The sequence below is a fragment of the Aphelocoma coerulescens genome, chromosome 4, assembly GCF_041296385.1.
Source record: "Aphelocoma coerulescens isolate FSJ_1873_10779 chromosome 4, UR_Acoe_1.0, whole genome shotgun sequence".
Taxonomy (NCBI): Eukaryota; Metazoa; Chordata; class Aves; order Passeriformes; family Corvidae; genus Aphelocoma; species Aphelocoma coerulescens.
Genome location: NC_091017.1, coordinates 70281405 through 70297179, shown reverse-complemented (window position 1 = coordinate 70297179; position 15775 = coordinate 70281405). Strand labels below are relative to the sequence as shown.

General features: G+C 38.2%; 1 protein-coding gene across 16 annotated transcripts in view; it reads left to right on the top strand.

Annotated features, from left to right (window-relative positions):
- ADD1 (adducin 1) overlaps positions 1-15775 on the top strand; it is a 63266-nt gene that overhangs the window by 15521 nt on the left and 31970 nt on the right. For 14 of the 16 annotated variants that reach the window (XM_069014576.1, XM_069014571.1, XM_069014575.1 and 11 more), the window contains exon 2: positions 15225-15437. In XM_069014576.1, the coding sequence (XP_068870677.1) occupies positions 15243-15437 (195 nt within the window). In that variant the 5' untranslated portion in view covers positions 15225-15242. Of the gene's footprint in view, positions 1-12985; positions 13065-14809; positions 14895-15224; positions 15438-15775 lie in introns of those variants that run through there. The other 2 variants (XM_069014567.1, XM_069014566.1) reach the window with 2 other exon arrangements.

Below are 15775 nucleotides of genomic sequence, written 5' to 3'. Positions count from 1 at the left end.
CTGAAAGTGACTTCACTTAAAATGGCCATTAAACACTGCATTTGCATGGTTTGCAGTGACTGGAGAAACTGGACTGTTGCTTTTCTCCCCAGATATAATTTTGAAACCCTGCAGAACAGAGTAAATAACATCTTTTTGCCACTGTCAGGTGGAAACAATGAGAATCTGAGCTGGAAGAGAAAATCTGGGTTTGCATGATGTTAATTTATGCAGCCGTATTCAGTTGGGTAATACTTGCCTGACAAGGGAGACGGCGCAGTCAGGAAGATGGTTTTCTCATGGTGTTTCATCTGTTACCACGTGGGTGTACATGACCCTTGAGGTTTACCCAGAAGTAGGAAACTGCATAATTTTGGGGTGGGGAGCACATTCACACTTGCTTGTGAAAAAGAAAAACATACATAAGCTGCTCCTAAAATAGAGTTCGTAGGGGTTTCTTGACATGCTATTTCCTAATACGGAAAGAAGAACAATCTAATGCAGGAAAATGAGTTCCAGTAACACTTCAATTCATAGTTGATGTATTTTAATCTGTAGATTAAAATCATTAGGAACATTCTGAGAGATGGAAAAGAGAATGCTCTTGGCTTCGGGAGCTGTGCAATGACATGAACTTTGTCTTACTGTCATTTCTGAGACTTCTGTGAAGGTAGTGTTAATATCCTTGGTATAGGGCATGTATTTTAAACACTCTCCAGAAATTTTTAGTGCACGGTGGATAAAAGGTGGTGTAAACCATGGTCTTCCTAAAATTTTTCAGCTACCTGAAGGATTTACAAATACCCAGTTAAGCACTATGTAATTTATTTGAATTTGGATATGCCTGGCTGTTAGCCATCTATTTGGAAATAGAATTACATTGCATATGTGAGGTTCACATTTCAAAGCTGTTTTTATGTGCAAGTGCAGTATAAAATTTCACATGGAAGGTTTATGTCAAGATTAATACTTAGGTTTGCATTCTCCAGAGATAGGTGTTTCCTCCTGCATACAGACATTTAAAACTCTCTCCGGTCCTACTGTGGTAAGAGAATAAATTGTGTCATAATTTGTGTCATTTTCTATCTCTCTCTCCCTCCCCCATCAAAACTGGGAAGTGCTATAAAAGAACGGGGGGGGGGGGGGGGGGGGTGCCGCTTAGAAAAGCCCAAGTGGAACGTGAAGGAGAAAATAATGAAAAATTCAACATCTCTGCTGCCTTCGTCTGCCTGATTCAAGCCTGCTTGAACTCTCTAGTCTTCATATTAAGCTTCTACCTTATTTATGTACTTTGATTCACTGTCTTCCTGCTTGAACTGGTAACACACCCATCCATAACATTTGTGCTGCTTATATATCAAAGTCGCTGGTTGCAGCAGAATGCGTGCATACTCTCTAATCATGGAGCAATTTCTGAGTTACTTGGATACTCTGCCAGAAAAAAATTACAGAATTCATGCATCTAGTAATGAATATTCAGGTTAGGTCCATCTCAAAAATCTCAACTAACAGGTCTCATAATAATGAAGGGTTTTTACTTGGGAGGCATGTGTTGTAGGTTCTCTGAAGTTATAGGTATATTAGTCATTAATTTGTCAAGAAACTTGAATTTCTCCTTTTGGCGGTTGCCAGGTGGTGGCACATTCTGGTCCTTAGCCTCTTCATCCTTCTTTGTGTGGTCTCCTAATTTTTTGGAGCAGCTACACTAGTTCTTTATAACTTTATTAACATTTCCTGAAAAACTTAAGGAAATTAATGTAATTCTTAAATTTGATCATGAGGGATTATTACATAATTTTGAGTAGCAAAAAATGCTGCCAGAGTATACTTAAGATTTATTATGTCCTTGCCTAATAAACCTATCAACAGAATGTGATATTGTATAAAAAAGGACAGGTTTAGGCTACCTCTGATTCAAGTAAAAATTTCATCATGAAGTATGAGATCTTAAAAAAAAGAGTCAAATTCTCTGAAAACTAATTATCACTGTTGATGGACAGGCAAGTTACTTTTATTTTTTTCCAAGACTGTGTCTCTCAGAGCAGGACCAGAGAACAACACAAGCAGAGTTAATGACTGTGATGCCTTACCATTACAAAATTAGCTGTCATTTAGTACAATCTAACTTTAGTGACACTGTTCCTTATTGTAATAGGTAGAAAACATACCAATATTTTTCAGCCTAGAAAGCAAAACTGATTTGCTTATGCACTTTTTGTTTGCCCTTGCTTGAATAAGAATGTCTTGTCTCAAAATCAGGATGTGTAAGAGCTTAAGTAAGAGCTGTTATTAAGGTTTAATAATTTATGGTGAATGAAGAAATTGGACTAGAATTTTTAAATTTTGCAGTCCTTTTTTCAGAACTCTTCCATAAAACCCATGATCAGAGTAAACTGAAAGGCAGAATCTGTCAATTCATGTGCTTGAATTTTAGAATTTCAGTTTGTTAGTAGACTTTCTTGATGGAAAAAAACCCAAAACTTCACTCTTTATTTACTGAACTCCAGTAAGTCTAGACTCGCATTTAGATGTCTTGTGGATAAAACCTGCATAGAGAATCTTTTCCTACTCACCTTTTTTAAACATTCTAGCTTTGGCTTCCTAACAGTAATAATAAATGGAAAATTTTTCATTTAGGTGTAGTCTTTTCCATATTAGGGGTGAGATAAACAAGCTGGGTCTTAGTGCCTTTGTTCCTTTGTGTCCATAAGCAGTTCAGAGGGATTCTGGGCAAGCCACCTTCACTGCTACTGTTCTGTGGGGTTTGTATACTCAGACTGTCATGTGTGAGGGTGCCCTTTGTGGTCTGTCAAAAGTTCTATGGCTGATTTGAACCTTTAGAATATAGTACTTGTAAATTTGCTCTAACATTGTCAATGCAATTTTATTTAAATCTAAAATAACCTGGTTTGAGACTTTTGTATCTGATCCGTTTAAGAATTTTTCCCAGGACATCTTCTGTTCCAGAGGGTGGTACCCAAATGAATAAGTAAAAAACCCAACCAAACCCATAAAATAGCTCTCATGCTTGCATAAAGTGAAATCATAGCTTTAACAAGTCTAAGGCTGTTTTTTTACTATTTATATGTAGCTGAGGGGAAAAAGAGTCTAACTACTTTTTTCTCCCCTGTAAAAAATAAAGATACCAAATGTCACCCAGCTGTTCTGGAAGAAGTTATTGCTGCGGAATAGTTCAGAGGGTTAAATGACATTGTTCTGTTCATTGCCAACACGCTGCAGAAATCTCATGCCTTGCTATTCAATCTCCATGAAAATAACTGGATCCTGGCCAAAATGGGGCCACTTCAGCTATGCACTGCTGCCTTCAGTTGATCCTTTATACATCATGATACTAGTGTTTTAGATGTGAATACTTAAAGTTACTGAAATTTCTTGCATTTTTAAGGGACGTATCTGTTCCTGTTGAAAAATGAGTTTAAGTTCTTCTGTCATTTGTAGAACTTTTGTTAGTCACAGTGCTTTTTGAAAGGTTTGACAGTGGTGAGCATTAAAGTTATTTTACATTTTAAACATAAGTTTTTCAGGTTTTTTTATATCTGTGCATTGGGTATATGTGTGGGATCTGTTTTTTCCCCCAGACACTGATCTAGTATGACCTTTCTGAAAAACCCAACAAACATTTAAATAAAATTAGATTTTCACATCTTATTTTAGAATGTCCAGTCTCCTTTATTTAAAAGAAGGGGAGTGATGGGTAATACCATCAGAAAAATTTACTTGTAAAACCTTATGGGTAAAGTGAAGCAATGCTACTGTGGTCATATTGCAGAGCAGAGGGGCCTTGTTCATTTTGCTGATCCTTGAGGTCAAAAGAAGATCTTGAGGGAAGGAGAAAGCTTTTCTTTGTCTCATCACTGCAGCTACAGCAGCATGTTTTAGACAATTTGAAACTGATACTGTGTGCTGCATTCAGAGGAGCTCTGGAGTCTTCTGACAAAGCTGCTTCTGAACTCCACAGTTCCCATGCAGTGCTGCAGCCTCCCCAGTGCTGTGGGGAAGAGCCTGTGCTGTGTCCTCTTCCTCTTGAACTGCTGTCTCAGAAGCACCCCCTAAGTTTACAGTGGACAAGGTAAAACCTTCCCCTCAATCACAGGTGCTGACTTAGTTCTCATTTCTGCCCAAAGCCACTAGTGCAACCACTACACATCTCTCTGAAGCTGCTCTTCTGTGAAGCAGCAGTAGACTGTTCTCTGGTAGGTGCAGATGGCTTTCCTTCTGGGGGCTATGTGGAGTACTCATATGGAAGTTGGGGACTTTCATGGCTTTATGTGTGTTGTTTCTTAGGAAAATATGATTCCAAATGCATGTATATGGAAATTACGGACATTTTCTTACCTGGTTAATTACACTGGCAAATTAAACATCTAATTTTGCTTCAGTACATTGGTGACTCTTTCTTAAAGAAACTTACGTGTACATTTGCAGGTTTTTTTTACAAATTCAATCTTGGAATTAGAAGCCTAGAAGCTTTTATAAGTTCATTTTAGGGCCAGTGTTCATTTTCAGGTCAGACATGCTGATCAAGCTTTACTTCTTGGATAAAGCTGGGGCCCTGCCCTTGGAAAGCTGGTGATCTGATTTGACCTGTGTTCAAAAATCTCAGGGCAGTGGCTTATTGGTGTGTTTCGTGTGAGGCTTGGGAAGTGCATATCGGTTCACAGAAACATAAAAATAAGCAGTATTTGGGTTAAACATCTTTATTTGTATGATGGCAAAAATAAATATCCTCTTATTTTCTGGTACTGCTGCCACCATCCATGAATTTTAATAGTGTGAAAATATTTTAATTTTACATTGTCTTGGTTTCAAATATTTTTCTGCATAAGTAGAGGATGAAAGTGTAAATTAGTGACTTGACTCACTCTTGTGCAGTACTGTTCAGTGTGTGTAGCTGAGTCTCTGTGACATCAGTGGTGAATTTTATTGTCCCAGTAAAGCAGGCTGCAAAAATACTTGGCACTGACGTTTTCTGTTCAACAAATTGTCAATAAGGCATAGAGTGACAGTGTCTCCTGTGCAACCCTTTTTACTCTACAGTCTGTTAAACTTACTTTTAAAAAACATTAACTTGAGCAAGTCAGTTTCCATGGAGTAAACTGCTGAATGCATCAAAGAAGCCAGTCAGACCTCCTAAGGTATTTTGGAACTTCTGTAGGTTTTATAGCTGAAATTTTTCTGGTACGGTATGCCTGAATGATTCAGGAGTTTGCATTTTGTGCTACTGAAGATCATTAAAAAATAGTAAGATATTCTACCTGTTCTGACAGAAAGTTTGTCCTGATAGCAAGCCTGATCAGTTTGGCCTGAGCATAGGAGAAGGATTAAGGAGGATTTTTGGTTCTGTCTCTGAGTCTGACATTCAGTCTCCAGCTGTCAGCAACCTACCAGCAGAGGAAGGTGCTATAAAAAAAAAAAGGTGTTGGAAAACTGGAAATGCATTGGAAGCTGCAAGTAACATGAACATATTGTGCTTGTGGAACTTATTTTTCCCAAAGCCTGAGAAGGAAGGGCAGGTTCACAGATTTCAGAGCAGACTCTGATCTCAGTGCAGATAGGTAGTAGAAGGTATTCTGGAAGGTGTATGAAAATGTGTGTTTTACAAAGGTTTTTAAAGCAAAGTTATTGACTCAGTATTGTGTATATGTGGTTAGGAAATTTCCATCTCTGTTCAAGGGCAAATGTGTCTGTTATTCACTCCTAAGTGTTAAAATGTCTCTTTACTTTTGTTAGCAGGACTGAAAGGCCCTGTCACCTCTGTGATCAGTTAATCTTTCTGGTTCACCAAATATGTCAAGCTACTGATCCTACAAGTTACACGTCTACTCTCCAGATCGTTTTTGTAGCCCTTCCATGAACTCTGATATTTCATGTCTATTATTGAAGCAGTTGAAATAATATTCTAGGAGGGGGAGGGGGGGGGGGGGGGGCTTTTTTTAAAGTTAGGGAAGGTTATTTTTCTACTTCTGTTTTTTCTTTTATTTTAGTATTACAGTAGAACACCCGGCCACAGCATAATCTTTGCAATTTTTGTGTAGTGATCTATGACATCTCCTAAATTTGCTTCTAATTTTGCCTTTTCAGCATTGAGTAATTCTGGCATAGTTTTTGTCTCCATTTGTACTCCTTTGCATTACCTGTGTTGTATTGAGTTTTGTGATGCTACACTATCATTAAGTAAAAACCACAGAATCAAGAGACTTAATTGGGAATCAGATTTCTGAAATAAATCTTTAGGCAAATCAGCCTCAGTGGTATTTGGCAGTGTAATTATGAGGACTCATTTGGGGGGGGGCTCTTTAAGTTGAGGTTCAGTGTGCAGGTTTTAATCTCAGTGTTGGAGTAGCTTCATAAAAAATTATCTGAAAACCATGATACTGCTCTGAACTGTAACACTGAAGCCCATATTTTTCACTGAACTGTAAAGAGTTATTTCTGGGGCTAATAGACACTGAAGCAGTGGAAAGGAGAAGTGTCTCTGCTGCCACAACCACCACTGGTGCTCCTTGATAAGAATTAGTGGAAAAATATATGATGAGTTTGCAGAATTCATACTTGCACACTGTGCCTGGAGAAATGCAAAAGACACTGGTGAAATTCCTGTTTTGTCATTTGCATGCAAGTTTTGTGATACATTTGTGAAGCTCTTAGAGTTTCAGCAGAAAAGCTTAAGGTGTCTGTGGTTTAAGATATTTATGTAGAGAGCTCCTTTGTATTTTATGAACATGTGACGTTTCGTTATGCTTTTTGTTATCACTTTCCCTAATCTTTCATGAGTTTAGGTACTGAACGCTTCCAGAAATGCTGTGTGGGAAGTGTATGGAGCTAGGAGATTAAGTCACTGAGTCAAAGAAGTAAAACCAAGGTAATTTTGATGTTGAGGTAGTAAGTAGGTTTGAAACTGTTAGTTTTTCGCAAAATCTTTTGAGTCTAGAAATGGCAGTTCTGTTGTTTGTTGTTTAAACTACTTAGCAGGAAAACTGGAGAAAGAAAGGACTGGAAGAGGGGAAGGGAAGTTAAAAGGCTGGGAAGAAACCAGGGACCTTGTTAATAGGAGATATAAGTTAACCATTTGAAGAGGATTTATTAAATCTTTATTTTTTTAATCTTAATTTTAATTTTCAGATTTGGAATCCTTACCATTTTTAATTAGCTTGGAATGAGCTGTTAATTGGAAATTTGATCTTTCCATCATAAATTAGTAAATCATGTTAAGGTTTAACATGAAACAAGTATCAATGGGGAGCATAGGCTGCAACTGTACCTTCCAGTGAGGGGAGGAATAGCACAATGTGCTCCCCCGTTCCTCCTCGTGCGTCATTCTCAGCTTCCTCCAGTGTCCAAGCTCAGGAATACAATGATTTTCCAGGTCCGGGAAGAGAGTTAAGTGATTACTGTTTCTAAAAGTTTGATACTTTTGGCCTTTTAAATCCTTTATTAAAGCACGGAAAGTACCTCTCTGTTTTAGCTTTTTTATTGGTTTTAGTGCTGGCTTTTCTCCCCTTTTGTTTGCAAGGACTGAATTTTGAATTCTGACCCATATATACTGAAACTTCTGCAGAATTTAGACAGCTATCTTTAACAAATATCTCAGCTGAACCTGCCCACCTAAATTCTGGCATAAATCTTAGGTGGGCTTATGCTAAATAGAATCACAGAGCATACAACAGCCCTGGTTAAAAGGGATCTCAAAAGATCATCTAAGCCAAACTGTTGTAGAAAAGGGAGCCTAGATGAGATTATCCAACACCCTGCCCAGTTGTATCTTGAATAGCTCCAGTTGATGGGGTTCCACTATTTTCCTGGGGAGATCATTCTAGTGATTGTTCTCAGTGTAAAAAATGTCTTTCCTCTATCAAGATGAAACCTTTTCTGGTGCAAATTGCACCTGTTGCCCTGTGTCCTCTCCATGCAGCTTCTTGTGAAGAGAGATACTCCATCCATTTTGTAGCCAGCCTGTAAATACTGGAAAGTGTGACAAAGTCCCTCCTGAGCATTCTCTTCTTCAAGGAGAAAGGACCTAACTCCTTTAGGCTTTCCTCCTAGAGTAGGTTCTACAGTCTTTGATCATCTTCATGGCTTTCATGAAGATGACCCTCTCCAGTCTGTCTGTTCCTTTTCTTGGAGATCACAACTGGACACAGGAGTACTCCAGGTGTGGCCTGACAAGCTCTTGGTAGTTTGGGATGGTCACATCTCTCATCTCTGCTAGTGGTGCCCCTGTGGCTGCACCCCAGCATCTGATTTGCCTTCATTGCTGCAGCAGCTTCACTGCTGACTCCTGTTCAGCTTGTTGTCCACCAGGACCCCCAGGTTCCCCTCAGCAAAGGGTCCCAGCCTGTGCCAGGCTCTTTGGTGCTGTCACTGCTGCAGGACCTTGCACTTGTCTCTGTTAAACTCTGTGCTCTTCTTGCCAGCTCTCTCTTCCAGCCTGTCCTGGTCCTGTGAGATTGCTCGTCCTTCTGACACATCCACCTCACCACCCAGTGTGGTGTCATCAGCAAACCTGGGGATGGTGCTCACAGTCTTGTCATCCAGATTATTTGTGGTGATGTTGTAAAGTGTGGGTCCCGCCTTCATTTTTGGGGGATCCCCCACTTGTGACAGGCTTCCAGACTGAGTTAAAACCATTGACCTGCACCTTCTGAGTGCACCCTGTTGGGCCAGTTTCCTGCCCGTTTTGCAGGCCACCATCCGGTATCTTCCGGGTTTGTCCCGGAGAAGGCTGTGGGAAACAGTGTCAAATGCTTTGCTGAAGTTTGTTAAACAGTATCTGCTGCTCTCACTACGTTGACAGAAACTGTTATTTTGTTGCAGGTGCTCAGAAAGGTCTGGCACGATTTGTTTATTGTGAAACTGCTCTGGCTTTTCCCAACCACCTCTTTCATTTGGCTTTGGGAAAGTGAGACAGCAATTACATTGTTTTACAACCTGATACAGTTATCATGGGGGCTCCTTGAATGTTCTCTTAACACAACAGCTTAGCCTGGTTTTTTACCATGAGTTCACTCGCTTCCCACTGTGCTAGGCTTCTGATTCCAGTGTTTTAGAGAAGGTGAAAATAGGAAATAATTGCTTAAACAGTCAGTGGATTTCAAATAGAATTGGTCTATTTTGTTTTCTTGTTCTCTAACACAGTTTGCTTCTTGAACTATTGTCATAGGTACTAAAGCATGATATTACAAGAATAAAATGCAATACTTTTGGCCATATAAACTTACTGTTGGATTTTTCTAAATTTTAGAGTCCCATATTTAACTTGCATTATCTCTGTTAAAAAGCAAAATGAGGGTTCCTGCACTCAATATAAGCTAAATAACTGTTCTTGTTCATGAAATAGTCTCTTCCTTTTTGAAAACAAAGAGCAGAGGAAATTCTGAAGATGCATAAGCTTGGGAACATTTGCTAAAAAATAATATAATTGTTCATGATATTGAGTACGTTGTCGAGTAAGTAGTACAGTCATGATTTACTTTCTTTGTTCTTTGACTTCCTAAGATAATGCCAGTTTTTCCTTTTAAAAGTTCAGTCGGAAACATTTGAAATGGAAAGAACAAATCCAGTGTCATCGGTGCCAAAATGCTGTCACTGAAAACTATGGAAATTGTAGTGTAAATCATAAATAATTTCCCTATTGTAGTTATATTAATTTTTTTAAGGAGAAAGTTTGGCAAATGTTATTCTAAAGTAAGGGAAAATTGGAAGAAATACAGAAGGTATCAGAATATTGAGTGAAGTGTTAGCAGTGCAACCTTTTAAATTTTTTTGCAGACGCCAAGTGATAATGAAACCTTTTTTTCTGTAGATAGATGTTCTGCTTCCATACTTCCTTGGTCATCTCCCCACCAACTTAATTTTCACTCTAACTCTATTTGCAGTGGCTCACTTACCTCTCAGGGTTTTTTCTGCACCACCCCAGTGCTGCCTGACCTGATCCCTTCCTCTTCCTCCCTCCTGTCACCTCGTGACTTCCCCATGAAGTAATGTAATCTCTGTAGCTTTCTGCATTTCCCCAACTCTTTCCTGGCCATAAAATGACTGGTTTGCGTTTTTTTTCCCTGTCCTATTGTGCTTGCATCCAAAACAGAGCTCGCTTCCCTCCCCTTACTTGCACACTGCCTGACCTGTCACTTGCATGAGATTTTTAGGTAACTTTTACTCCTCAAAGACTGCTGATTGCACAACAGGAAAGAAAATGAGTTACTTTGTTTTTCTACCCCCTTGTCCTTTCCCAAGTAACTTCTTGTCAAATGTGTTTTCACCTCTGTTAGACATAGTGGCATAGTTCTGGTATGAGTGGAGATAACTTGTTGAAAGAACTGTCAGAAAAAAATGGATACAAAACAAATTACTATATCATTGTCAGAATAGGTCTCAAAAGTGACATATTCTGGAACTGAGAGCTCCTGATCTTTGGTGGTGGTGACTGGGAATGCATCAGCAGCTGAGAAGTTTGCTGCTCATTTAATTTGCAGATTTGGCATAGGGTCCCATACAGGTGTTCTGCTTGCATGTTATTTTGTACAAACGGTAAGCTATCAGGAAGAAAGCAGGTTTGGGGTGTTTGGTTTGTTTTGGTTTTTTTTTCTTCCTCTCTGAAGTAACTTGCTTTTTTAAGGTTTTGATCAGATAATGCTCTGAAACTTAAAACAAACCCCAAATTGTAGTAGGTTTTCTTGCATGTGCTGTCTTGTGAAGAGGCATTGTATTTTGAATTTTTTTAAAAGTCTTTTGTGTTTCCTTGTCACAACCTTCTTCCGGCTTCTCAGAGTGTATTTTTATTCTGACTTGGTCTCAGCAGACTTAAAGCTGTGTTGATGTGGATAGCTGTCCTCAGTCCTTTGGTGGGAGGGAGCCTTTAGCTCAAATTCCATTGACTGAAGCCCTAGTAAAAAACAATTTCCTCAGGGTGTGGAGCAGCAAAAAACAACCCATTACAACTTACTACAAAACAAAGCCAACCTTTAAGTGGTTGCGAAAGTTTTTTTTTTCCAAGAAATGTAGTTAGCTGGTCCCTGCTAGTGTATGTATTGTGAGGCATTTTAAATACTCCCAATGTTCACATAATATTTGTTATGATGGTTTGGTTAGAAACACTGAACCTATAAGCTATCAAAGGCATAAGTACTTACATTTGTCCCAATTTCCGTGTATCAAAATGAGTTTAATATTAAAGTTTTAAATACATTTATTATCAACAATAATATCCCAACCCAGATAAATTTTGGGGTTTTTAGTTATATAATTTTTCAGATTTCAGGGTGAGGTTTTTAGGTACCCTTAACTTATTGTAGATTCTTATTGAATATTATTCACTCTTACCTGTTTAAATTTCTTTGACTATATATGCATCATCTGAGTACTGAAGAATGCAAGTTGCTTGAAAAAAAATTAAGACTTTTCTTTGTGGATGTTAGTGTGAAAAATTTTACGGTCTTTCTGTTCCAAAACTTTATTCTTTTGTTTAAATTAAACTCTGTAGCTCAACTCTGTAATATTCGTCTTAGGTGAATCCTTTAATGAAACTGTTGGGTTAGAAAAGAATGGGGAGGAAGGGGATTTTGAATAATAAAAGTAACCTGAAATACTAATAGCAATTTCAGAATGTTTTTTGTAAACAGTGCTCAGTACCTGTAAATGAGCTATAAATTTTATAAACCTGGTTTCCTAAAAGTATTTCGCAACCAACCTGTTTATAGCAGTTTTACTCACACATCCGCACGCCCTGTGATAAATACGTTGTGCTGCGAGTTGGCTGCTGGCTCTCCTTTGATGTGCTGGTCCATTGACCACCACAGTGTTTATGTGTACATAGGTATTAGAAGAATGGATGTAATTGTTTGTTACTAAAAGGTGCTGTTTGGATTTTATCACATCTGTTTGTTTTCCTTTGCTCCCCATAGTAATAGATCCTGTTCCTTCTGTCTATATTTGACATTAACTGCTTCTGGTAGAAGGTTTTTCTCTGTGCTCTTACATTTTCCATCCATGGCTTTTTCAGTTAAGGGTGTGGCTTTTTCTGACACAGTTGTGTTAGAACAGGCTCTCACATAGAAACACTTATCGTGGCAGAAAGTCCTCTGGCATTACAGCTTATCTTACTGGCGGGCTGTGGTGCACTGCATCAGAAAGAAACTCTCTGTACTGAAGTGTTGTGGGTGTGAAGACAGGGGGTTTTGGGTTCTTTTTTTGTTTGTTTGGTTTGGTTTGATTGTCTGTTTGTTTGGGGTTTTTTGCTGCCTGGGCAGCCTGTTGTGATTTTCAGTATGACCTTCCAGTTTACAGAATCACTGGCCGTTCCCCGTGGTGTGTTCAGCTTCACTGTTCAGATTCCTTTTATTATTTATTGGTATTCATATTACTGAAGCTCTTACTGGAGAGTTCATCATGCCTTACTCCCAAAGAGTCTTTCAAGGAAATTAATAAATAAATTTCAGTTGCTTTGCAAAGTGTTGTCGTCTGCTTCTAGTTCAAAAGTCGATCCCTTTAACATCAGTAGCTGACAGCCATTAAAGCAAACAATTACTATTACAGTTATGTTAAAACAATTAATTAGTAGACCTTGCTGGGGGGATGCCATTAATTTTGGGTGTCTACAAAACTGAGCTATGAAATAGATATTTAACCTTAGATATAAAATGATCTCTGAATGTGAAACATTGATTTTCATGTGAAATTATTGCCACTACATAGTGGTGAAGTAGTAATAGCTTCCCAAGACCTTCTTGAATGCCATCTTGTGCTTGAATGGAGGAGTAATGCAAATTTCACAAGACACTGTGATCCCATTTTAATGTTCCCTATGCAGGCTGTTAGGGACCAGCTTCTCTCCAATGTGAGTAGAAAACAGTGAATAAATTATGTGTGTCATTCGTTTGGAAATATGTTTTGGTACTCTGAAAGTAAGATGGAATTAGTGTAAATAATTAAATGCAAAATTACGTTTGCAGGTATCAGTACAGTTTAATTTAAATACGATTGTGGATGCACATAAACAACATGACACTTAAACATAGCCTGAACATCAAATGTCTCAGCAGGCAGGAGCAGGCTGTTGTCTGCTGGTGGTAAGCTCAAACTTCTTCCTTTTCTTATGCTTTGCTTTTAAGTAAAGACACATTTGTGGCTGTGCTCTGCAGAGTACAGTATGAAGTCTGAACTACTTAAGTGGTTCCAGTTGTCTTCACTTGCTGTTGTGCTGTTTCTAAACTCCCAGATTTTTTTTGATAAGCGGAGGCTGCTGAAGTTCAGGCTTTGATTGGGCCAAATGAGCTGTTACTGTAAGAGAGTAAGGCACATGTTTGGGTCTGCAAACTGTTGTTTTTCAACAAAGCCCTGGACCCAGAGGCAGCAGTATGGCTGATAGAGCTCAGAAGGTTGTAAAAAGTGTTCGCAGGCCTTCAAAAGTATTTTTGAGGAAGGAAGTGGCAGATGGTGCAGCCTAGAGGTTGTGAGGAGGAAAAGAACTTGGAAGGAGTGTATTAGACATCTGAAGCTGCCAAAGGAGAGGTCTACTTTGCTGTACCTTCACTTGCTTAAAATTTCCTAGGTCTAATACCCTAAACGGTTTCCCTTGTGGATAAAAGCATTACTTCTTCTTGCTCCACCCTTTTTCTCCTTGGGTGAAGGAAAGTGAGCAATTTAAAAAATAAAGAAAACAATCAACCATGATGTTTAAAGTATAAACTTTAAAATTAAATATTTGAAACACTGCAGAGGTGTCTTTGTGTGTTTATTTAGTAACTCAGTGGGTGGAAATCGTTGAGCATTTAAGTGCTAACATAGATTTTCATAGTAGTATCCTCTTCTGCAGAGTCAAGGAAAAGACTATTTTGCTCATGGTGTTCAACTGTCTCAGTTCAGTGGTTTGTTCATCCTGATATAAGAAATTAGTTGAATTTTGAAACTTCTTTCCTAATGTAAGAATTAAAGAGGATGAAATCTGCTAATTCTGGAGTCTTGAAGTAGATAATTTTCTTCAATGCAATGATTTTGTTTAACATAATCTGCATTTCAAAATTTATGTAAACTTGCCTTTTCTGTGTGCATACACATCTGAAGTGGTTGTAGCTAATAAGCATGCAAATAAATTACTAAGCAAATTAAAAGCAGTTTAAGATGAGTCCCTAAGAAAAATCTAAAAATGGCAGAAGAATGGAGACGTATATAAGAACTTATTAATTATAGATGTAGATGATGAATGATTACTTAAGATATATACAGTCTTTTCTACTTAGTTGTAATTTGATATGTCAGATGACCAGGAATTGGAGGCTTGAATCTCAAAGTGTTGTGAGGGTGGCTTTATTGAACTGTCTTTTTAGTGGAAGGCTTCAAAATTCTTCTGAGAAGGATTTTGGAATGAGGGTTGTAATACTGTGCCCAGAAAACTGGGATAATGTTACACAAAGGAATTCTTGTGAGTGGAAGAAGGAGGTGTGTATGAGCAATACCGGCTGAGCTTTCAGCCTTTCTGGTAGATACAGGCAGTTGCTGACTACAACATGTTAAACTGAAAAGAACCCTGACCAGGGAGTGGGGGCTGTGCGTGTCTGTGCTTTCCAGATTCCAAAAACCACATGCTAATGTAGTGATGTGCATGTTATTGCATGGACCTAAAATAAATGTGAAAAGCACACTTTGGGTTGCAAAGTCAGGATTTCTGAGTTTGTATCCAGAAATGTGTTGGCAGTCCAAGCATGTTTTGGTGCGGCTGATTCTTCGTATTAATGAACATGTGTAATATACTAATTTCAGTGATCATTTAATTTCTGATTTATGCAATATTCTTTTTCTTATGTCTGCTTTAGCTTTTTAAGAAAAAATGAAAAGGCAAAAGCCCCTAACCAATGAGTTTAGACCTCATGTCTGGAACTTCTGTAATTGTCTCTGAAAAGGTTTGAAGGACTTCCATGCTTCTAAATATCAGTCTGGCCAGACAACTTAAACAAATTAGTTTAAATGGGAACTCTTATTTTAGTTTTGTGTTGCATGAACTTATGTAGCATATTGGACTTTTCACATATGTTAGCCTACTTTTCTGATCTTGTATATTAAAATCCTTTTTCCTACTCTAGAATGTTGCTATCCACTTGCACAAACAGGGTTTCTCATTTGGGAAGATGTGCTAATTTTAGATGGATTTGAAGTATTACTTTGAAAGTAGAAACACATGAATATTTTCCTTGCTTGATTTGTTTATTCCTCTTCTCTGTCCTTCTTCACAGGTTCCTTAAAACTGTGCTATGAATGGTGATTCTGGTGTGGGGGTGGTGACTTCACCACCTCCAACAACAGCCCCTCATAAAGAGAGGTATTTTGATCGAGTTGATGAAAATAATCCAGAATATTTGAGGGAGAGAAATATGGCACCTGACCTTCGCCAGGATTTTAACATGATGGAACAGAAGAAGAGAGTCTCCATGATTCTTCAAAGCCCAGTAAGAAAAGAGAATGCTTCATCTTTAAAGTGACAACTTTAATACCTTTACTTTTACTAGCAGTACAGTATTGGAGAATTTTGTGGTATCTTAGATCCATCTATTCTTTTTTCTTGTTGGCCTTTCCTTATTTTTTTCCTCATGCTATCTGTTTGAATTTTTATGGTCCACTCATGAAGCAACTCTTCAGTGTGGCTTACAGAATTCTCTATATCATCATTGACTTTTTTTTCATATTTTCCATCTAATCCTTGTTGAGACATTTTTTCACTGGTTTCATATATTCGTTTAAATGTGACTCTCTTAAGAGTAGCTTATACAAGGCAGGTCTGTCCTGT